Here is a 24,182-nt window from a genome sequence, read left to right as displayed (position 1 = left end):
CCTGCAGCTTGTTGAGCTCCTCCTGCCCAGCAGCGCTGCCCTCCAGTGCACCAACCACTCCTGCCAGCATGGGGTTTCTTGCAGACTCACAGATGATCCTTCCACTTCTTCCTCCCTGGCACTGATGGACTGGTTCCTGAGGAATGGCACTCATTATCAGCTGCTAATTAGACTTTGGCAGCCTTGCAACAGCATCAGCACCCTTGAATGCCTTCTGGCCAGTGCCATGGACCAGTGTACATTCAGGTGAAGTGGTCCCTAACTCAATCATCCTGTACCATGAGTAGCATGTCCTCCCCAAATCCTTGCTACCAGACATGAAGAACTGGGAGGCCATAGAGCAGACCTTGCCAGTAGAGACCAAGGCAAAGAAAGCACTAAGTACTTTAGCCTTTCCTGTGTCCTTTGTCACCAGGTTGCCTTCCTCCTGAGCAGATTGCCCATGTTATCCTTGGTCTCTTTTTTGCTGCTGCCTTACCTGTACTGTCTTTCATGTTGTCCTTCATATACCTAGCCGAGGTGAACTTTGGCCTTCCTGACTTCATCCCTGCATGCCTGGGGAATACTTCTATATTACCCTTTGGTAGTCTGTCCTGGTATCCATCTCCTGTATGGTTCCTTTCTGCATTTGGTCTCAGTCAACAGTTCCCTGTTCAGCCAAGCCGGCCTTCTGCCATATCTGCTTATTTTCCTGCACACTGCAATGGATAGTTCTTGTGCTTTAAGGATATTAATGTTCCTTAAGACTTAGAAGCTCTTTCTGGCCCCCTTTGCACTTCATAGCAGCCTCTAGTAGGATCCTGCCTATGAGTTCCCAGAACAAGCCCAAGTCCAGAAGTCCAGGGCTTTTATCCTGCTGCTTGCCTTCTTCACTTCCCTCAGAATCTTGAAAGCTGTCATCTCATGAAGGCAGTCATGGTCACTGCAGCCAAGGCTGCTGTTGACCGTCATATCCACAACCAGAGGGTATGTGAATAACAGGTCTAGGAGACTACCAGCTGTAGCTAGAAACCAGTACCTGCATTAGATAACTGTCCCTGCGGCACTTTCTGGATTGATTGCTTCTTATGGTGTTACTCTCCCAGAAGATGCTGAAGTAGCTAGCCTCCAATTATGGAGCTTCTTACAGTTGTTAAAAGAACTCTTCACATCCAGTCCTGCTTCTTGACAAGACTGTAATGAATACCCACCAAGATGTTTCCCTTGCTGACCTCCCCTCTAAATCTGACTTACATGCTTTCAACAGACCATACATTCAAGGTGCCCACTGTGCAGAGCATAACCCTTGGCGTGTCTTCCCTGCCTGTCCTTCCTAAAGACCCAATATCCATCCACTGCAGCACTCCTGTTGTTCTGGCTGTCCCATCGTACCTGCATGACTGATGTCATTAAATGGACTCTCAGTTCCTTCTGTTTTTTTCTCAGGCTATGATCATTTTTGTACAAGTGTTTGAGATGGGCACTTGGTCATACTGCTTTCTCATGGGGAGCTTGAGACCCCCTCCCATTGTGCTGTCTTGCATGTTTCTCTAGCTTGGCATTTTGTCAAATCAATTCAAAATGTTTTGGACCATCTTAGAAGCAGAACTACTCTTTTTCAGTCAGGCCAATGCATAATGTAACATTTCATTTATGTACTTCATACTGCAAAACTGCATTTATTTGGAAAATCATTCTCATGAGGAATGCTTGATTAATTCTAATATTAATGATAATTTTCTAGTTTTCCATACCTCCAAAAGTCCAAAATTCTGATGAGACTGAAAGAAGAAACATTGAAGTGAAAATTCACTGCAAGAAAACATACTTGAAACGGAAGAGAGGTGAAAGAAAATTGAATATTAATACATGCTATATCGGTATTTTTCCATGCAGTGCTTTCAGGTTAAACACAGGCAGAATTTCTTACTGCTTCTGTAGCAACATATTTTTTCTGCTTTCCTTTGTGCATCCAGATTTGACTTGACACGTGTATGTTCTTGGAATATTTGGTAAACAGATTTATTTTAGCATAGTAAGAAATTTCTACAAACAAGCTCCTGTTTAAAATGAATTCTAATTAACTAATCTTTTCATTAATGCTGTACATTTTGTAGATATTTGTCTTCATCAGCTCCTTTCCACAAATGCTTCTTCAAAGAAAAAGAAATGGTTACCTTAAAAACAATTTGGACAATATGGAGCAAGATTTCATCATGGTACCATATCCCATGTATTTTCTGAGTGTCATAGTGTTGACTGGATAAGCAAACAGACTTCACAGATGTCATTTCTACTGTATGGAGAGGACACAGAAGGATATCCAGCCTTGACCTAGAAAAACGTTTTGTCTCCCGACCTTTTAGTCTCTGGTTAACCTTCACAGTGTGTAGTGCCCAAACCTGAAGTTAAGCTCATGCATAAATACTTTTCTAGACTCCCAAGCTGAATAAGAGTGACTCAACTGTATACTCTCTTAGAGCAGTCCAAGGGTTTGTCTGTTATCCAGAAGCTGGAACTTTGAGGCAAAAGTAAAATGTAACAATATTCTTGGGAAAAATGATGTGAGCCGCTAACACTGAAATATCGAACACATTGACATCTTTTTCATATTTAGTTGTTCCTCTTATTTATGGCGGGGTAAGAACTGAGCATCATTTGGAGGTCGATAATTTGTTCACGATATTGTTCTCAGAAATAACTAGTTCATGACCTTTTGCCTGGACAGATTATCTAATATCCATTCATGACCTGCTATTGGCTTTGCTTTTTTGCTGTGTTTTTGATGTCTTGATAGGCATACACCACTGACGTCCTTTGAAGTGCTGGCCAAGTATTTTAAAATCTCGGTCGGTGTAAAGCTCAGACCTGTGAGCATAGAATCATAGAATGGTTTGTGTTGGAAGGGACCTTAAAGATCATCTAGTTCCAACCCCCCTGCCACAGGCAGGGACACCTTCCACTAGACCAGCTTGCTCCAAGCCCCCATCCAACCTGGCCTTGAACACTTCCAGGGATGGGGCAGCCACAACCTCTCTGGGCAACCTGTTCCGGTGCCTCACCACCCTCACAGGGAAGAACTTCTTCCTTACATCTAGTTTAAATCTACCCTCCTTCAGTTTAAAGCCATTACCCCTTGTCCTATCACTACATGCCCTTGTAAAAAGTCCCTCTCCAGCTTTCCTGTAAGTCCCCTTTAGGTACTGGAAGGCTGCTATAAGGTCTCCCTGGAACCTTCTCTTCTCCAGGCTGAACAACCCCAACTCTCTCAGCCTGTCTTCATAGAAGAGGTGCTCCAGCCCTCTGATCATCTTTGTGGCCCTCCTCTGGACCCACTCCAACAGGTCCATGTCCTTCTTATGTTGGGGGCCCCAGAGCTGAACGCAGTACTACAGGTGGGGTCTCATGAGAGCAGAGTAGAGGGGGAGAATCACCTCCCTCGACCTGCTGGCCATGCTTCTTTTGATGCAGCCCAGGATATGGTTGGCTTTCTGGGCTGCAAGTGCACACTGATGGACTTGTACACCTTCAGGTTCCTTAGATGGTCTCGAACCTGATCTTCTACAGTGGGCGCTTCTTTATTCTTCCAGTCCCTGCCTTTGCCTTCTGTGACTTGGGTGTTGTGGCTGGAACTCTTGCCGGTGAAGACTGAGGCAAAAAAGTCGTTGAGTACCTCAGCCTCCTCCATATCCTGGGTAACCAGGTGCCCCGTTTCCTTCTGGAGAGGGCCCACATTTTCCTTAGTTTTCCTTTTGTCACCTATGTACCTATAGAAGCTTTCCTTGTTGCCCTTGATGTCCCTGGCCAGATTTAATTCTATCAGGGCTTTAGCTTTCCTAACCTGATCCCTGGCTGCTCGGACTATTTCTCTGTATTCCTCCCAGGTTACCTGCCCTTGCTTCCACCCTCTGTAGTCTTCCTTTTTGTGTTTGAGTTTGTCCCGGTGCTCCTTGTTCATCCATGCAGGCCTCCTGGTGTTTTTGCCTGACTTCTTCTTTGTTGGGATGCATCACTCCTGAACTTGGAGGAGGTGATCCTTAAATACTAACCAGCTTGCTTGGGCCCCTTTTCCCACCAGGGCTGTATCCCACGTTACTCTACCAAGCAGATCCCTGAAAAGGCCAAAGGCTGCTCTCCTGAGGTCCAGGGTAGTAGAGCTTGCTGTGTGCCCTCCTCACTGTCCTAAGGATCTTGAACTCCACCATTTCATGGTCCCTGCAGCCAAGGCTGCCCTTGAGCTTCACATTCCCCACCAGCCCCTCCTTGTTGGTGAGAACAAGGTCCAGCATAGCACCTCTCCTCATTGGCTCCTCTATCACTTGGAGAAGGAAGTTATCATCAACGCATTCCAGGAAGCTCCTGGACTGCTTATGCCCTGCTGTGTTGTCCCTCCAAGAGATATTGGGGTGGTTGAAGTCACCCCTGAGGACCAGGGCTTGTGAACGTGAGGCTGCTCCTATCTGTCTATAGAGGGCCTCATCTGCTCGGTCTTCCTGGTTGGGTGGCCTGTAGCAGACCCCCACTATAATGTCACCTGTCCCTGCCCTCCCTTTGATCCTGACCCATAAGCTCTCGGTCAGCTCCTCATCCATCCCCAGGTGGAGCTCCATGCACTCCAGCTGGTCATCAACATAGAAGGTGACAGCCCCTCTTCCTCTCCCCTGCCTGTCCTTCCTAAAGAGCCTGTGTCCTTCCATTCCAACACTCCAGTCATAGGAGCCATCCCACCATGTCTTTGTGGTGCCCATAAGATCATAGCCCTGCAGGCGTGTGCACGTCTCTAACTCCTCTTGGTTATTCCCCATGCTACATGTGTTTGCACAGAGGCATTTAAGTTGGGCCCCTGATGAAGCTGACTTACTGGCTGGAATTCCTTTGTGCTGCTCTTCAGGTGCTCTCCTGCTGACCTGTGATCCCCCTCCAGGCTCTGGGCATCTATTGCTGGCACTGGCATCAAACTGGTAGGAGTGGGATGGATTGAGGTTCCTCTCCCTTGGCAACTTTAGTTTAGAACCCTCTTCACCAGCTTGGCAAGCCTATGACGGAAGATGCTCTGGCAGATGGACCCCATCAGCCCCTAGCAGACCAGGCTTCTCAAAGCGAGTCCCATGGTCTAAGTCGCCAAACCCCTGGCTGTGGCACCAGTCCTGTAACCATTTGCTGATTTGCCAGATTTGACTGGCACTTTCAAACCCTTTCCCTTTGACCGGGAGGATTGATGAAAAAACTACCTGTGCTCCAGAGTCCCTTACCACTGCTCCCAGGGCTCCTAGTAATCTTTCTTGATACTCTTCAGACTGCTCCCAGCTGTATCACTGGTGCCCACATGAAACAACAGCAGCGGATAACAGTTGGTGAACTGTACAAGGCTTGGTAGTCTCTCGGTGACACCCCTGACACGAGTCCCTGGTAAGCAGCACACCTCTCTAGAGAGTGCGTCGGGTCGGCAGATGGGTGCCTCCGTACCTCTCAGAAGAGAGTCACCTACTACTGTCACCCATCGCCTTTTCTTAGTTGCACTGCTTGTAATATGGGGAGCAGATTGGGCTGCCTCACTCAGCTCCAGCGTCTGCCCTGATGTGACGGGTCTTTCCTCTTCAGTCTGCAGAGCAGTGAAGTGGTTCTGCAAGGGCACCTCAGGCTTTGGGGGAAGGTGGTCCTTGCCATTGCAAGCTTCCATTCTTCTGCATTATTGCCCCCCCCCCCCCTTCTGTGTGTGCTGGTGCGAGGTGTTGGCTGTTTGGCCATGATCCAGGTACTTAACACATAGCTTAGTGGATAATAAAAGATGGAAAAATTGTTGCCTCGCTTTGCATTTGCCCCTTTCGAAGAGCACACGTGGATGATCACAGCAGCCCTGTTTCTGTGCAGTAGCCTGTTAAACTGCAGTCACTGTGCTGACATGTGTTTGATCCCCTGTATTTCTATTGAAGCCTGATAATTGTCCTTTTGGGCTAATATTTGGCTCCTGTTGGTGGAAACTGCTAAATTTCATTGTATTTTTCTGCTATTTGAGTAATTGAGTACATGAGGGAGAAACTGTAATTCTTCTGCAACATTTGTAGAGTCTTCTACTTTTGGTGTTAATTGACATTATCAGAATCACAGTAACCTTTTTTTTTTCTTTCCCCTTTCTTCGTTTCATTTCTAAAGCAAGTTCATCCTAAGAAAATGTGCTTAGTTTCTTTGAACTCCTTAAGTATATAATAATCAGTGAAAAAATAACTTATAAAAGAAATGGTTTTCTTATGGTATATTTGACCTGAAATGAACATCTCAAGATTAGAAAGTGCTGAAAATGTTTTTATCATATCCTTTCCTCATGATATTTTCAGATTTTCGTAGTTCAGAAACTGATAAACATTAAAACCTTCTGGTGCTCACCTGAAATAAATCTGGTTCTGACTGTCCTGATGTTTCAGGGTGACATCAGACATCCTGATGTCTTTGGGCACTGACTAAGGTTAAATTCCACTTACTTTCCTCATTGCTTTTAATTAATTGTATAGGTCAATTATGATGCATAGCATGTCAGCAGAATATAAAACTGTATTGGCCTTATGTAAAGCATAGAGCAGTGGGTCAAGTACAATGGCTGATTCAGATGAAAGTAACATGCACTGCAGTGCAAGTTTTGGGGTGTAAAGTTAATAGATGTAACTCTCCCCACTTGCACTGATTGCTGTAATGTGCACTGCCATGTTAGGAGTGAACTCAATTATTTAACTAAGTCGTGATCCAATCTGTGAGGCCATAACTTGCATATATACAAATTCCACACAGATATTTCAATAACAATACAATACTGGGACTATTCCCAGAGTAGCATGGATTCTGCTTATGGCAATCAAAATAAGGAGGAGAGGGTGAATTTACTGTTGGAATGCATAATCAAAGGAACAGCACATTAAAGGTGTGTTCTTCGAGACATTTTAATTTTCTTAGAGCCATAACCATTTGAAAATATTTTATTTTAGTATTTTAATTGCAGCCTTTATACGTTGTACTTCACTTATACTTAATTATAATGGTATGTGAAGCAGAGTCATATGCTATTCTTAGGCTTGGAGCTCAACTGTCTCTACCTTTGCAGTGTTAACACAGTGATTTTGGCTTTTGCCAGCTAACACTTTCCCAGGCAATTCTTGGGCACGTTTTGTGAGCTAACACAATGAGCAGCTTGCAAGTGATTATCCTGGCTTGAAGAGTAAGACAATTTAATATCCTGGAGTGTGCCATTCTTGGCCACCTGGTTCTCACTGCCAGGGAACAGTCCCAGGCATTTAGTTTACTTGTACAGGCATAGCCTCTTAAGTAGGAGAGAAGACTCATTAATTTAACTGGATTGGAGCCAGAGTGCTCAGTCATTTGTATAATCAAATTCTAAAGAGAGGTAATAATATCTTAATTTATATTTTAGTATTACTGATTGCTCATTAATATGTAATCAATCAATCCTTTACATTTCTGAGTCAACTTTTACATGAATTTATTGCTCACTAAGGAGTGCTGCAAGCAGGACTCCATATAAAAGTCCTGACATTGACAGTTGTGGATTCACAAAGCGGGTATCTGGTTCAAAACCATCTTTCAGTTCCACCTGAACTCAATAGGATTTTGAGAAAATCCGTGCTAAACTGAGTGGACAAAAAGATGGCAGATGGGCTTCAGTGTAAATAAATATATTGCCTAGGGACATTAGGGTTGCATAATTTAACCCATACTTACAAGATACCACAAACCGTAACTGTCAGTTAAAACTCAAGAACTGCTCTGAAGTCATTAGCAGCAGCCCCAAAGCCAACAAAATACTCCCCATCATCAGAAAAGATACCAAGGACAAAACAGGAAGCTCATTTTTGCAGCTGATGTTGCTCTGTATAAAAGCCTGACATGCACTGTCTCAAGTAATGAGTGTGGTTCTGGCCTCTGTCTCTCACAAAGGGCATGAGAGGTTGGAGAGGGGCACCAGAAATGTGAAGAAGATGGAGGAGCTGCCTCATAAGGAGAAACTGGACAGATTGAGACTCTTGCATCTGTACAGAGTAGTCTGAGGAGGATGTGATCGAGATTACAGAATCACCAGATCCCATCATACCTGAACTAAGAGTCGCTCACTGAAACTGCTGGGGACTGATTCAGCAACTCCATCTGCAATGGACTGCAGATGGTGGCTGGGGTTGCGTGATCTCCCTGTATCGCACCTTCTGCTGCCACTGTGGGAATCAAAGTCTCGGGCTAGAGGGACCACTGGTCTGAACAAGCTTGGTATTATGTTGTTAACGTAATTCTGGCAAGATATGTGTTTTATAAGGGCAGCTATTTGTATTTGTGTGCATCTGAATATAAACTCCCCCATTCAGGAATGGACCATACTATTTCCATTTGCTGCTGCCTTCATAGATTGGATTTTTTCTTCTCTAGTTTCTTTCGCAAATTTTCTAACCTTTCTGATTTCTAGTCAGTATGGATTGATAATAGCTTCCTCTTCCCCCCCGGCCCCCGTTTGTTATGCAAAGCTTTTAAAGTTTCACTTTGTCATTAAGATACCTGTCTAACATGAGTGGGATGGATCACTGCTGAGAAGTGTTTATTTCTCCATTGCCTACCAAGGGAGCTTAGAGAAATAGCTTAGACTAAAAACCTAACTTTCAGGTCGCTAATGCTGGGTGAAATTAATTTGCCCCAACTACATAAAATGCCACCAGGGATTATCCACTGTTTGTTCGTGTAAGATCTAACTGTGTTGTAACCACTGTTCCTTAGCCAATCACTAACCTTCAGTGGTGTGGATAATTCAGATTTTTCACATAAAGCAGTACTGTAGTCTATCAGTGTATTCAGAATTTTCTGATTTCCAGTTGCAAGTAGTTTTAAAAAGTTAAGTGTCCTGAATGTAGATTACTACTGTAGCATAACATCATTATATCCTTTAAAAATACTGCTCTCATTCAAGTCAGGCTAAATATTTGCATTGGGAATACTGACTGCTGCAAGTCTAAGGAGGAACGCTGGGGGAAAGACATTGTATCTTGCATTCTTTTTCTAAGTATCCTCTGCAGATTGCCGTCAAAGACGGCACTAGAGTCAAGAGGCCTTTGCTCTGGTTTGGTACACTTCTACTTTCCTTGTTAGCTAGATGTCTGTGATGTCCACTATGTCAAATCATGAAGAATTTCTATCTGATTTATCTTCAAATCCTTAAGTTTGGGAAGTAAACTACTGCTGTCTTCCCTTTGACATGATTCAATTCAATTTGTCTATAACATGGTGAAGTTGTGTTTCTGCTAGATTTGTCTTTTTGTCACTTTTTTTTAAGTAGTTTTATACCTTCTTGTCTGTTCTGATTAATCCTATCTGAAAAGATTGGCCATATTGTATGAAGACCCCCATTTATAGTGTTGCACAGGGCCAAAGCCCTCATTTTTTCACTGGTTGTGCAGCCCACCATTCATCTCTTGTATTTTATTTCTTCTCTTGTTTGTGGGCCTGAGAAGGCCACCAGGAAGATCATTTAGAATTTCCTTCTCTTCAGTTCCTTCCAAAATCCTTTAAGTCTCCTATAATTGGTTCCAATATATGCCACCTTCATCTGAGCGATGACAGATGACTTTATATTCTTCATTCAAACTTTCTGTTAGATTTCCTACTTTTGGTCTATGGAGACTTAATTTCTTTCATTGTCCTCATTTTTTTCCAGTTCTCACTTCCTGATTTCATTAAGACTCTTTAGACTGCATTTTTGGCAATCATAGGGCCACTAAAAAAGACTTTACAAAAGGTATTAAAACTTTTGAAACCCTCCAGGCAGATGGGTCTCTCTTCAAACCTTGTGATTTATTCTGCAGAAGAGGCAGAATAAGCAAACCCCTGGAGTAGAAGCAGGGGTTAGTCACTGTAAGAGAAAACCAAATCCAAACAGTTCTTTTAACGAGCACAGGAGACTTAATGTATGTCTTCATTGTTTGAGATAACACACTTTTACTTCTGAGCAGATCACATAGCTTCTACTGGCTATTACTGAGAAGTAGTTCGTTTTCTGGGCAGTATTTATGAGAAAGAAAGTGAAGCTATTTTATATATTGTATTTTATTTATGCATTAGTTCTATGTGTTTGTTTAATTTCAGGTGTAGCAGCCTGAAAAGAGAAAGCATTCAAACATCTGACAATCTGTTAGGGTAATCCCAATTCATAAATATCCAAAGCAAGAAAGGTCACTTTCAGAGCAACTTGATAAACTCATTACAAGCTGATACTTTAGAGATTTTCAAGGAAATAGCCTCTCAATATACTATATATATTGGATAAATATCCAATGGTAGCATTAGTACCTTTATAACCTGCACAGCCCAACAGATTACATCTTTAAGGCAAGCCATGAATCTGTTCTGAATGTGAAGCTGTATTCCAGAAAGTAGATCTTCAGCTGGCTGAGTGGATTACTTCCATTCTTCCAGTAGGAATATATAGCATAAGAGAAAAATAGTTTTGGTTTCTGGTAAAATTTCCTAATTAAGTCCATGTCCAGTAGTGAGTGAATTTGATCCTTGTTGGAAACAAAGGAAAATAATTTACTGTAGGACTTGCCAGTAATTAATTAGACCAACAAGCCATGCACATTTGGCTTCTCTCAGTTCAGAGGAAATTATTTCTTCCTGACTCATGCCATCAAGTGACAGTTTCTTGAGACTTCATGGAGTAATATGGAGGACATCTCTTAGCCCAGTGGTGATTAGTTTATATTCTGAAACTTGTTACTGATTACACTTTTAAGTTAAAGGTAATAATGAAACAGGTCATAAAATTATCCAGCTTTTAAAAATATATAGAGGAAATATGTGACTGTCTGTCCAGTTGCAGTAACAACAGAGGGCAACAGATCTTCAGTTGTCATAGATCCACAGCTGAGACCGAGTTATGACAATTTACACAAGTTCAGTTGCTGGATCCCTGTGGTAGATTTTCCTCCTAACTTGTCTTATTTATTCTTTGCTCCTCTGTAGCCGAGCAGTGCATTACAGATGTTGCTTTGAGCAAAGAAACAATATTTTCAACAATCATTGAAACAACTGCATCAATATTTCCTAAAGCAGTCTCGGTCTTGGGTTTCTGCAGGATGGGAGCCTCAGAAGGCATTTATTTGGCTTCTCATTCCTGTAGTCCCTCCATACCCGCTCTCCATTAATACTGTGTGGTAGGTACAGTGGGAAACCTATCTCATATGACATAGCTGTAGAGCTGTGCTGCCTCCAGACCACATTTCTCCTTGAAATCATGATACGAAGAGGCCTAAATCTGATGGCAGAGCATTGATTTGCTCAGGTGTTGCACCCAGGAAAGGGTATCACCTATGTACACTGAGATGCTGTATTATTTCCTGAGGCTCCTCAGGCCGTAGGAACTGCAGCATCAGGCAAACTCTGCCACATTCACTACCTAGTGAGCATAACAAAATGATAGGTCTCGTTTCATAGGTCTCAGAAAGTCTACCTAGAACAAATCAGGGAATCCTCTCTAAACCAATGCCAGAACCAAAGTATCATTTAGAAATAATTGACAAGCTTAGACTATGTAGTTTATTGACTATAAATGGCTTGGTTTAAGTGTGTGTAAGCCTACTGTATTTACTCTATTAGGTGACTAGTGCTTATTAATTTCAACTGCTGATCCCCTAAACCTGTGGATGAGCTCTGTAGACATGGGGTTGAATAAAGCTTTGCTATTATAAGCTGAAGTTCTTCTCTCAGATTCACACCATGGAGATAATTATTTTTCATAATGTTTGGAGAACGCCACCCAGAAAAACCGTGTGGCGTAACAGGCAAGTTTTATCTGTTTTATTATTTGAGCTCTGGAGGAGCTCAGATCAATGGCATCAATACTTGGACTGTGGCACCCATTTTATTAGTAACAGTGCTTCAGCTTGGTTTGTGAAGAGAGTGTTTGCGAAGAAACTGCCTGTTCCAGTGCAAATTCTGTTTCCCCTGAAGCTATTCTAATATTCACTTTACATCACACAGGAAAGTACAACTAATAGAAAAAAGGTCAAAGCCAGACAAAGTGAATCAAGCTGTCTTACATTAGATTTCTGGGTATGCCTCATGAGCACAGATAGGTGACGGTGGCTGGTTCATGCAGATTTGTTGACAATTTCAGTTGAACTTAATAGGTGGATAGTTGCCTTTTATTTGTAAAAACACAGCTGAGGAAACTGGTTTTTTAGCAGCTCCTTTGCTACAACTGCACTTTGAAGTATTCTGTAGAACTGTCTTTAAAATTAGTAACATTCAGAATTACTGGTTTGAGTCAGACTTTGTATGAACGTGTGTCTGTCTGTGTATATATGTATACATGTCTATGTAAGATTTCTGTTAATTTTAATTTTTCATTAATATAATCTTCAAATGCAAGAGCAAAGAATGAAGATGTGACTGCTTCCACAGTGCTTATATTGTATAAATAAGCCATTAAACCCAAATTCAGCCCTCAGTTACCATGGAGCTACTGTATTAGAGGAAACTGTCAGTTGTGCTTGGATCCTTTAAGTCTTCTCAACTCCATGATAGTTTTAATCCACTGATACATGTTTGAATGCAATCCTGCCTCATTTTCAACATAATTATGGCATGATCATCTGAGAGAAGTTTGTAAAAGCTTTTCCAGCAGCTCTCAGCCAAGATCCGTTTTCATTTACACCTGCATGCCTCATTAATGTCAATTGCTTTGCAAAGATTAAATCACTGTCTAGGTTGTTATACTAAGTTCTTCAGAAGGAGTGAGCTGGAACTCTAGAGTTCAGTGAATATTGGGGATATAGCATGGTTTTGCTCATTGTAAAAACGTGTTGCAAGCATGCTAGAATCTGAATGAATCAGACTACATTGCTACCTTGTGTCTTTCGTCTTTCTGTTATGAATAGGAGAAATGGGGGACAAAGGACAAAAAGGCAGCATGGGACGGCATGGAAAAATTGGTCCTATTGGTTCAAAAGGTATGCTTACTTCAATTGTTTCTCCATTTGTGTTTCAGATGAAAAATCTGTGATCATTTATTTTTTAGAAAAGTTTAAGGGCTTGAAAAATGGTTAACAAGTCTCAGAGTTTACCACAACAGGGAGTTTCTCACACTGTAGTCAGCCACATGACTGACATCTCTCAGCCAGTTACCTTTTGCTCTGACAGCAGTATATTTAGCCTTAAGCCAGGGTGAGAATCCTGGTTTAAGGCTAAATAAAGAACTTTGTGCACCATCACACAAGTGTGGACAGTTAAGAGAAGCAGATGGGAAGTTGCACTGTATTTTGGCAGACTTTTAAGAGCCAGAAGACTTGTATTCTAATCTTGCCTACCCCATAGGCTTCCTATGTGACTTTGGTTGAGTCATTTGAACCAATGTTTACTTAAGCATCTAGATTATGAATCTAGATTTAGGCACCAGCGTAGCATATCCAGCCCTTTTCCCTCTACAGCATCTGAACTTCTGTGAAGTGCGTGAATGTCAAAAAAAGGATATCGATACATATTCTTTGTGTTCAAGTTTCATAGCTTTGTCTGGCCTTTATTGTGGAACAACTATGACAGAAAAATCTTTATTTTTGCTTGAGCATATTTCTACTTTCCACATTTGAATGTTACTAGAGAAAAAATCAACAAGTGCTAAATGAACTGTTGACCAAAAAAGCTGCCTTAAATTTATATGCTTTTTCATGTCTTTAGGTGAAAAAGGAGATAATGGTGACATAGGACCACCAGGTCCTAATGGTGACCCAGGTAATCCATGACACACCTTGTATATGTGAAGGATTTTACAAGATGCATGCATCATCACCAAAAATACATGTCTGTTTACATATGGGGGAAATAATGAAAAATTAAATATTTGTATAGGTACTGTAATATTTCACTGTAATATTTTCAAATTACTTAAAATTATTGAAACTGCAGTAGTTGCGGGACTTGTAGTGTATTTGTTGAAACATGTCTCAGAGCTCCTCAGAGGTGTGATCACTCCAGAAGACTAGCAGGAACTGAAGTGCAACCATCCGTATCATTCATCACCGGGGCAAAGGGAAATCTCTTCATATCCCACTATGGCTCCCAGCCAACACAAAGGAGCAGGTTGGAAGTTCCTGCCCCTCCATGGATTATTGTCATAGGAGCAGGAGATTACCAGAAATACAGATCATCCAGAGAAAAAGGTGAAAGCCTGGCATAAGAAGTGTAAGCCTTACAAAAGTGGCAAATTCAGATTTTACCCAATTTTTCCCTTCCTGGCAGGGTGCACTAGGGGTGCACCAATTAGTTTTCTCATGAGAACATAATTTGTCGCTCTAATTCTTGAGCCAGAGTACCATATACCTAGTCATCAAGCATAGTTTTGCAGTGTAAGTACCCTGTGCTTAGACTGACTTAAGAAACCTAAGCTGAGTAATTGGGTAGTCAAATGCAGATTTGAATAATTACACACAGAACTGGAAACTGTAATTGATCCTCGTTTTGAGATTTGAGCTCATAGATGTAACAATTATCCTTTTAGTATTCTCATTCAGATTATCTTTGTCAAACCAAAATCAATTTGGGTTAATAGATGGTTTTCTATTGTCTTATTTTATTGGAAGAAGTACCATAAATTCTGTACTTTCAAAAGTGCAGAACTACATTTTGCAGGTAATTATGTGCATTACATGGTTGGAACATTAGCCTTTTGGATCTGCTGTGTTATGTTCCTTGCGAGGAGCAGGCGAACAATGCGCTGTGCAGATTTTTGCTGTGGAAAAAGTGCTCTTTGGAGAAGACTGAAGAGAATAATTTTACTCAAAATGGGAAATTTTAACAAATGTTTTTAGTTAATTTTTTTTTTTTTTTTTTTCCAGGGAATATCTGTCTGTGTTTAGGTTAGCACTAATCATGCAGGGCTGAAGCTTCATGGGAAGTGAACTGAGCTGCTCTGGATAGGCTCAGACACCCATGAGAACCATATGATGGTGCAGGGTAGCGAAGGCTCTAGGTTTCTGTCTGTTATTTGCAAGACAGCCCTTTCCAAGGCTGCCAGGCTGGGCCTTTACATAGAATTGTTTAGATAATTATTGAAATTAGATAGCTTTTTGATTTTGTTGTATCTGTATCATTTCACAGGCATCCCCTGTGAGTGCAGCCAGCTAAGGAAGGCTATTGGTGAAATGGATATCCAAGTGGCCCAGCTGACAACAGAACTAAAATTCATAAAAAATGGTAGGTTAATTTTATATAAATATTTTCCTTTCTTGTTGCTTCATTTTACCGGTGTAATTGCTCGTAGAGAGTGTCACCGTTCCGCATCTGATTTGTGAAGCTATTTTGGGGTGTACAGTAACTTGGTTTATAGAAATGCGAGTGCTCACTTTTCAGCACTGCCCTCCCCCGCAGCTGTTGCTGGTGTGCGTGAGACAGATAATAAGATCTATCTGCTGGTGAAGGAAGAGAAGAGATACAAGGAAGCCCAGCTCTACTGCCATGGAAGAGGAGGGACCCTGAGCATGCCCAAGGATGAGACTGCCAACAATCTCATCGCTTCGTACATCAACCAAGCCGGGCTCACCAGAGTTTTCATTGGGATTAACGACCTAGAGAAAGAGGGAAATTTTGTCTATTCTGACCGATCGCCCATGCAGACCTTCAACAAATGGCGCAGTGGGGAGCCCAACAATGCTTATGATGAGGAGGACTGTGTGGAGATGGTGGCTTCTGGAGGGTGGAATGATGTTGCTTGTCATATTACCATGTATTTTGTGTGTGAATTTGACAAAGAAAATGTCTAAGCTTGTCTGCTCTTTCTTTTTTCTAAGAAAAGTTTTTAAGCCGATTGTACAAGTTACCCCATGTTTATAGAGTACAAGTGATATTTTGCAAGTATGTGGCATCAGTGTTGTACAGCTGTAAATACAATTTAGGTATTTCAAATATCAGTATTTACCCTTCAGAAGGGAAGAGCAGTGATAAGACATAGCTTGTTTTTTCTGTAGGAAAATATATGTATTTAGATAAAAAGGTGGTTTGGGGCTAAATTCTGCCCTCACAACAGTTAACAAATGTGATTGCATGACTGTAAGGGAAGGCACAATTTGGCCTCTAGTTGTTAGAATGATTATTTCTGAAGAAGTAGATTCCCGATATTCTTTTATCTTAGCAAAATTTGTAGTTATAAATGTTAATTGCTTGTAGTGCTATAGGGATGTTTCAGCAACAAGGCAAACATTTTGTATACTCCAGGTAGTAATTATAAATATTACTGTAAGTTTTTTGGATGTGAAGATGTTACAACATTTTTTATTTTAAAAACAGCCAAAGCAAACCAACAAATCAGGAATTCTACCAATTTTGTAATGTTTCTTTATTAAGCTGTTCACAGATGTATGACAAGGAGGCACTTAAGTAAACTGTGTTTTAGTGCTGAGGGAGGATAAAGTTCTTATAATTTAGTACTGAAAGAGGGATCCCAGCCCAATGGGTGTTTTGGTTTTGGGGTTGGCTAAAGGTAAAAGTAGGATTTTGATTTTCTGCATTCTTTAGCTGGGAATGATTTAGTGCATGAACTGTTTCAGGCCCCAAATAATTTCTTAAAGTAAATGCGTTTCACATTTGTATAAGATGATCTTGGTGCATCTTGTTACGAAACAAACAAAATACCAGCCCTCCACAATCTAAGGCAGACTTCATAAATATACAACAAATCTTGTAAAAATGGTTTCACTAGTAGTTCCTTTTGGTAGGGAAACGGCTTACATGTTTACTCAGATTGTAAAGATGACCCCCTGAAAAGCAGCAAAAGTTTCCAAAATTTTCCTGGTTATGTATATAGAAGTAATAAGTAATTTTGCGCAAATAATTTATGTACCAAATTTACAATTGCATGTGATGGAAAATGTGGTGTATATTTAAAAAAACCAACAATGTAATTTCACAAAGGAAATGATTAATTACTTTGAATCTTTGTAGGAGCCAGTTGCATGACATCTTATCTTGCTGTTAGGCATAGAAAGATGACTGCAAAATCTCTGACTGTGTTTTTTCAAGAATACCTTGCAGAGTGTTTTAAGATGATTTTTAAGGAGAAATGATCCTTTGTATAACATAGTAATCAAAATACATACCTGATCATTATGGGAGATTGGTCTACGGGATATCCACAGTGGATATGGCATGTGGTCCCAGAGATTTCCCTACAGCAAGGCAAGACCAACTCATATCAACTCTACAGTGCTGTGGTATATAAACTATCAATGACCATACAATTCTGTTCATATCCACAGAGTCTGACAATATTTGATGCGATGCTATCATTATATACCTAAGAAAAGAAACCATTTTGCTTGCTATATTTACTCTGTGAATTTGAATCCATTATATATATAAATGTTTGCTATTAATTTTGAAGATCAGTAGCAAATTCCTATAGTATTTGAATATCAGCCCAGCTCCAGAGCAATCACTCTAAGAAATGAATGGTCCTTTGATTGCTTTATTTTCTAATAAAGGTAGGTATGATTCCTATATGTTAGGTGTTCTTCCAAGTGTATACTGAAATCTATTAAATAATGTGAATATGGTTCTACGCTAATATTCAAAGACTCTTTACAGAATTTGCAGGGAGCTAACAATTCCAGTGGAGCAATTTGTTTGGTTAGAATAGCGCCTTTTGAATATCATGATTGTTTCCTGCCTTCTATAGAAATCCTCAGAAACCATTTAAATCCCCAACATACTTTTGTAGAATCATTGTAGCTATATTAAACCAGTCCAAACCTGAGTTACAGATATCTAGAGCTCCCTCATTATGTATGTGCTGAAGTTGCTAACTGTTTATTTTTCACCCAGGTTTTGAAAATCTCTGTTGTAATGTTCGATTTCCTCAGAAACATGAAAAGAGGCCTTTTGAGGAGGTGGGAAGCTTTTTCAAATGCCAAGTGCTCCTATTTTAGCTGGAAGTCACACCACAGTTATAAAGATTGCCTTGATGTGTAGAGCATTTAAGCAGTCTCAATTTCTATTAAAATTTAAGATGAAAAATAAAGGCAATGGAAAAAACATTTATTTCCCCAGTTTTCATGTTCTTCAGGATATATTTTTGCAGCTCTTGATATACGAGATAGAAAGGAAATTAGTTGTATTGTCAGAGCCCTGTACAGTGGCTGCAACAGTCCTTGTTTTCACCATTTGGGCAAGGAGAACAAGGCTAGTGTGTAAGGTCTCTAGCTGTCCTGCAAGGAGCAAAGAGTGCACATCTGATATTTACCCTTGCGAGGAACAGGGCAAGAAATGATGACTGGAAATGAATGAGCCCTTCAGCATTTCTCTCACCCGCCAGTTGCTGACCCCCATAGGTGGACCCTTGCTGGAGGCAGAAATCAATGTTGCATGTAGTGCTCAGCCTGCACGAAGCCTGCTGATGTGCATGGTAAGATTTCCATTACTCTCAGTGGAATTTGGAGCTACTGTTTTAGGAGAAAAATCAAATGATAAGTTAGTTTTATTTGGTGTATTTTCCATGTGCTTTAAAACCTGCACTGTAATATCATTACTCCTTTTGTGTGGCTCTGTGGAAGCCTTTGGAACATGTCTGTCTGGCAAGCTGGCACTGAGGTTTCCCAGACTCTTCTTATATGCTTTACTTTTGATGGATGATTTTTCCTCGTAAATATTTCCCCATAGGCCTTATTTATTTTATTCTTAATTAAGGGGCATGTTGGTGCATTTTAAGAAGGCAACAGTAACAGGTTTGGTTTTTTTTATATAGTTGCCCATTCATGCTCTTGTAATGGTTGGACTTGATGATCTTGAAGGTCTTTTCCAACCGAAATGATTCTATGATTCTATGATTCTATGATTCACATAAAATGCATATTTCATTCAACTATATTCCACACCTTCAGCTGCTAAGGCTGTGTTATTGTATTACTGATGCCAGGGCCAGATGTTCATCCCCCTTCTAGGAGACGAGTTGGCAAAAGTAAAGCATTTAGCTGGCTGGGTCCAAGGGGAGCTCCATTGCCAGTGAGAGCCCTGCAGTGCCGTGGACAGCCCTGGAGAGCACTGGATGATGTCTGACCCTGATCGCCACCTGAATTTGCCACTCCTTATCCTGGCTCCTTGGTGGAAAGTGCTTCTCCCACCTGCCTTGTTATCCTGCTCGGCTCCTGGTTTGCCATCTCTCATGAACCAGCTGGTCCTCGCTGTGCCCTGACAGCTGATGTGATTATCCCTGAAAATATGGGTTTGTGACAGGTTGCAGGTTAGCAGCAGAACTTCTTCCTGGCTGTGAGTTTTAAACTGTCTTATGCGACAGAGAAGAACTGTAAAAAATTAATATTTATACATGGGATGTAGAGCATCCTTATTCATATAAGTAAAATGGAGTGCTTCATTTTTCATAAGCTCAGGAAATACCAGTTCAAATATGCATTACAAAATAGCAGCTGGTTGGCCTTTTTTTTTTACAGTTTTTGATGAAAAGTGAAATAAGATGAAGTTAAAACAATTTTTTATTGTAAAATATGGTGAAGGTTCAGAATGGACAAAGAAGTTTTGAAGTAGACATTTTTCAAGATGTTTCCTTTCGCAATTTTTCAGAATTTCATTTCTGAGTTCTGAAGCTTCATTTTGACCCATGAAGGGATTTGGTTTTATATTATTGTTAATATGCTTTACACCTTGTCAGTAACAGTGTTCAGTATAATGCTTGAAATATTTTACTTTATTCTTTATGGCTTAATTTCCAATGGAAACAAGTTATCTTTCTGAGAGTTCTGTTGTTTGCCATACTGAAAGAGTTTGACACTTGAATGGGTTTCACCTTCTGAGACTGCTATGACACTGTAAACACTCTGAATACAAAGCAATAGATAGTTCAACCAACATTAAGTAGAAGATATTCTTACTGATTATGAAAATGATTCATTTAAGTATTATGCCATATAACTAGCAGTTTATGCATTATTACAAGTGTCCAATCATTAAATAAGATAAAACAAATACAAGCATTTTTAAATGTGAAAATCTTACAAATATACTTTCATCCTGAATTAAAACAAAAAGATGTCAAAGTAACCAAATTTCCAGTAAAGCAAGGTTTCACCTAGTTCTATATCCAGATCCAGTTTATATGGGAAACACAGTGACTTGTGATGCTGGTGGCTGAATCAAATCCTAGAGCAGAAAATTAGCCTACAATGCAAACACTGATTGATTGTACATGACTCTACCCCTTGCACTTTCTGGACCGCTTCCCCTTAACCTTTATTTTCAAGCATTCTGCTCACTTAGCTCTGTATATAAATCTGTGCATGAGTTTGTCCCAAGGGTCAACCTCTTTTCACTGGAGATTGTGGTTTTTAATTTTTGGCTTGCCCTGTGGTGCCAGCAGGTCCACATCACTCAACCTGTCTGCCACAGGTTATGGACCAAGAGATGGGTTTTTTGTCCACCGGGGAGAGCTGGAAATGCTCTGTGAAATGAAACTGTGTCCGTGAAACCACTTGTGATGTGAGAGGTATTGTGCAGGACCGGAGCCGGCCACTCACCCATTCCCTGGGGTGCATATTCCTGGTTGGGGAGAGGCAGTCCAGCCTACTGAGAGGAGAGTTGACCTAGTTATTGTGGGTAAAAAGAAACCAGAGTCTTAAGATTTACTTAGGGAAAAAAATGTGCAGTGGAGGGTTTTGATTATTTGCTTTACAGAGTAGCTGAGAGAAAGAACAGTTTGTTTTTAATTTTGCTGTGTTAGGAGAGTACAAACTATGGGAACCGGGAGAGAAAGGGTTTGTGGAGAGGATGATAGCTGTGTGCTCAAGGTGTTTTTCTGGATGCATGTCTCCTCCTAGCCAGGAGCCTTTCAGTTGGATGAGGAGGGGAGTCCTCTCAAGAGGGAGAGCATGAAATGGAAAAAGTGGGAGAAGCAGTGAGTGGATGTGCAGAACCAGCAGTGAGTGGGATGCCCATGAGGCGGAATGTAAATGTTACCTCCAGCCGTTCTTCTGCTTCCTGCTAGGGAAACGTAATTATCTTGCCCTTTCCATCAAAACGTCTCACTATAGCTCTGGATGGGTAGCTGTAAAAATAGAGGGAGGTGACCAATTTAGCACAAAGTCTGTGTCTAAATAAAGCCCAGTTTGAGTCCACGGCCAAATAATAGCATCCACTACTCTTTGGGTATATTAATGTATGAAATCACTGGGGATATAATTAAACACTGCTATTCAAAGGCTAGCTATGTAGTATTGATGAGTTTCTGTATATCCTTTACATATAAAAGTGTGAATACTGCCAAGAAGTCAGCAATGGAAGGTCTGGTGTGCAGCTGAATGATACAGGCGTTACCATACTATCATCTAGTGGCAGTAAGAGGCAAAATGAAGGAGCTGAGTAGTGGTTTGCTTCTGCTTGCATTGGAGTTACCACGTTATTGAGTGCAACCACCGATGTGGTATTGAACAACTGATTTCCCAGCTCTGAAGTCTTTCAGCAGATTTCTTCTCTTCTTTGTGAAAAGATTATTTTGATTTATGGCAGAGATGTGCACTGATTTTAAGTCCAATGCCAGGTGGGAGTTTTGACTAAGAAGTGAGAAGTATGCCCAAATGAGTTCAATTATCATGCCTTGGAGTTAAGAAAAAGAAAACAAGTCAAGCTGTGCTCTGCAGGCCAGCATCTAAACTGCAGGTGCAGATCTTCACCTGGCATCAATCAACTTCAGCGAAGCCAAATTGATTTATACCTGCTGAGGATTTGGCACAGTTTCTTCATAAATTCTAGATTTATGTTTATTTCAGAAAGAGAGAGCGGGAGAGGGAGGGAGGGAGGAATTTTGATGTTTATAATTCATTCTGACTGCTGTTATTCAAAGTTTGAGCTGGTGTAATGGATACATCTCTCATGCAAATTTCTGGGCTATAATCAGTTATGACACAAATATTGAATGTAAAATAGTTGAAGGAGATGTATGTTGTGAAACTTTAACCTTGAAAGTACACAAGGGGTATGATGCAGAACACAAAGAAACAGTAAAAGCATTCAACATAAAGAATAATTCCTCCATCATTTTATATTCTTCTATGAAAATTAAACCTTTGCTTTTTGCCATACTCAACTTTGATTCATAGGAGTGGACGAGTGCCATCTAGTGAAGAAAAGATTTGTTGCATATCTAAAGAGCCACAAATCCAACTTTGTTCCAGCTTCATCCTTTAGTATGGTCGGAATGATAAGGACAGACAAACATTCTGCAAGAGGGAAATTGAGCAATATGTTCATTTCTCTGTGTTTGTAGCACACACTGAAATAAAAGAAGGTATAAAAATGCAAAATACTAACTTCCTTATTACAAAATGCCCTGCACATATAATATCAGCTTGTTTTATTTAATTCCATTCCCTGCTTCTTCCCCAGCATCACTTCCCTTCTCCTCTAGATAAAAAAATCTAATACAGTAACTTGTGACTTATTTAGGTAAAGTTCAATATCTCTTCAAAATATACCCAGCTAGCTTAGCAGAAAAAAATATAGTTGACCTTGATGTAGGCAATTCCTTTTTCGTGCTGATTTTTGGCTACATCTTACTATTCAGAAGCTTCTGAACGTGGAAGATAAATTCTGGATCCCCTAACCTGACACTGCAAAAGCATAAATGCATTACAGCTGATGCGTTGACACCATGCCTAACACTTAGTGATAACATCTCTTTGTAAAAAATACTCTTTGAGATGACTGTCCTGGTCTCCACAGTGTACTCAGTTTTCTTCTTAAAGCTTCTTTTCCTTTTGCATCTCATCAGACCCACAAGGGAAGTTAATTGTTTACCTTTATTATATATTTTATACTGTATTATCTTGGAAATTGATTTGCCTGTGCAGTTGTTTTGAATCATAAGCAATTTAAAATGGATTCTTTGAAAATATGGTTTATACTATTAACTAAGATGAACCTCCTTTAAGTTTAGACTAGAGTAAATAGAAGATCAACAAATCTACCCCATGAGACAAATCTGCTTCATGATTTTAAATTAAACCGAAATGGGCTGGTTGCTAACAGATGAGAAGCCAGCATGCATTGACATTACATTTCAGATAAAGCAGGGCCTGAGTTTGCTGACACCAAGACGTACTGTGGCATCTTCACTATTAGCTGACACCAGGGATACCTGCTCTGGTGCTTTGTGAGCCTTACTTTTATTTGGCCAGTTTTCTATGGGCCCAAATCTCTCTTTCTGGTGCCACTTGCAGATCATTATCTAGCAGTGCCTGCCTCAGGTGTTGGCTGCTCCTTCTATCATCAGTGTTAGCCCAGTTTTTGAAGAACAAGGCTAATGCGATTGCATGCTGTATTTCCTTCTAACAACTTTTGAACCTTTTACCATGTTCAACCAGGTGTGACAGAAAGTGTCAGGGATCTGAAGTTTTTAAACATTTTGTGTAAAGATGTAAGTGGGTAATGAACAAAGATTTCCCTCAGTCCCTCCTCAGGAAATAGCTGCAGTGTGAACTCATCTGTTGTTAAACACCAAAGAGTCATCTTGGAGACAGACTATACAAAATCCTAACCGCAGGAAAAGATTTGATTAGAAATTGTCCTTTCAGGCACTGAAGACTTGAGATAATAGTGGTGGATGCTATAGGAAACCAGCCTTTCTCAGTCCGATTGCCCACAGAACAACTCATCTGTTCTATGATGTCCAGTTGATGGTATGCTGGCTGCAGTGAAAAGGGACCATTAGATTACCTCTTATCCTAGAAGAGAACATTTTCCATACATGTCTCTTTGAATCAGCTTTGCTGTGATTTGAGTGTAAATGATATTTGATCATTTTTTTACTTAATCCGACACTGATCCCATGCCTTTTCCCCCCCTTGTCGAGATCACTAACCAGGGATGAAGACAGAATTTTCAAAACCACTCAGCATTGTCCTGGCTCTCCTGGGAGCAAGAATGGGCATCAACAGAGGTGGGCAATATAAAGTCCTGTGCATCCCACCTTTTCTGCTGGAAGCATGCTGCATGCTTTATGTTTGCATTTATATAATGTTTTATGCCTTTTCCGACTGGATGTATTTTGCTTCCCTTACTCTTTACCTTGTTTATGCTGTGATGGGATATAGGCAAAAAAAATGGCCTTCTTTGCTGTTTAAGCAAGTAATGTATATGTGTGATTGGAGGCTACAGATAAGTACCTTCAC

At 40.6% G+C, this 24,182-nt stretch overlaps 1 protein-coding gene across 3 annotated transcripts in view; it reads left to right on the top strand.

Annotated features, from left to right (window-relative positions):
• COLEC11 (collectin subfamily member 11) overlaps positions 1-18,044 on the top strand; it is a 48,528-nt gene extending 30,484 nt beyond the window's left edge. For 2 of the 3 annotated variants that reach the window (XM_052809629.1, XM_052809628.1), the window contains exons 4-7: positions 12,900-12,971; positions 13,696-13,749; positions 15,115-15,210; positions 15,367-18,044. In XM_052809629.1, the coding sequence (XP_052665589.1) occupies positions 12,900-12,971; positions 13,696-13,749; positions 15,115-15,210; positions 15,367-15,776 (632 nt within the window). In that variant the 3' untranslated portion in view covers positions 15,777-18,044. The remainder of the gene's footprint in view (positions 1-12,899; positions 12,972-13,695; positions 13,750-15,114; positions 15,211-15,366) is intronic. The other variant, XM_052809630.1, reaches the window with a different exon arrangement.
• The last annotated feature ends 6,138 nt before the right edge of the window (positions 18,045-24,182 follow it).

This window comes from Harpia harpyja, chromosome 15, assembly GCF_026419915.1.
Source record: "Harpia harpyja isolate bHarHar1 chromosome 15, bHarHar1 primary haplotype, whole genome shotgun sequence".
Taxonomy (NCBI): Eukaryota; Metazoa; Chordata; class Aves; order Accipitriformes; family Accipitridae; genus Harpia; species Harpia harpyja.
This window is presented reverse-complemented; position numbering and strand designations above follow the sequence as displayed.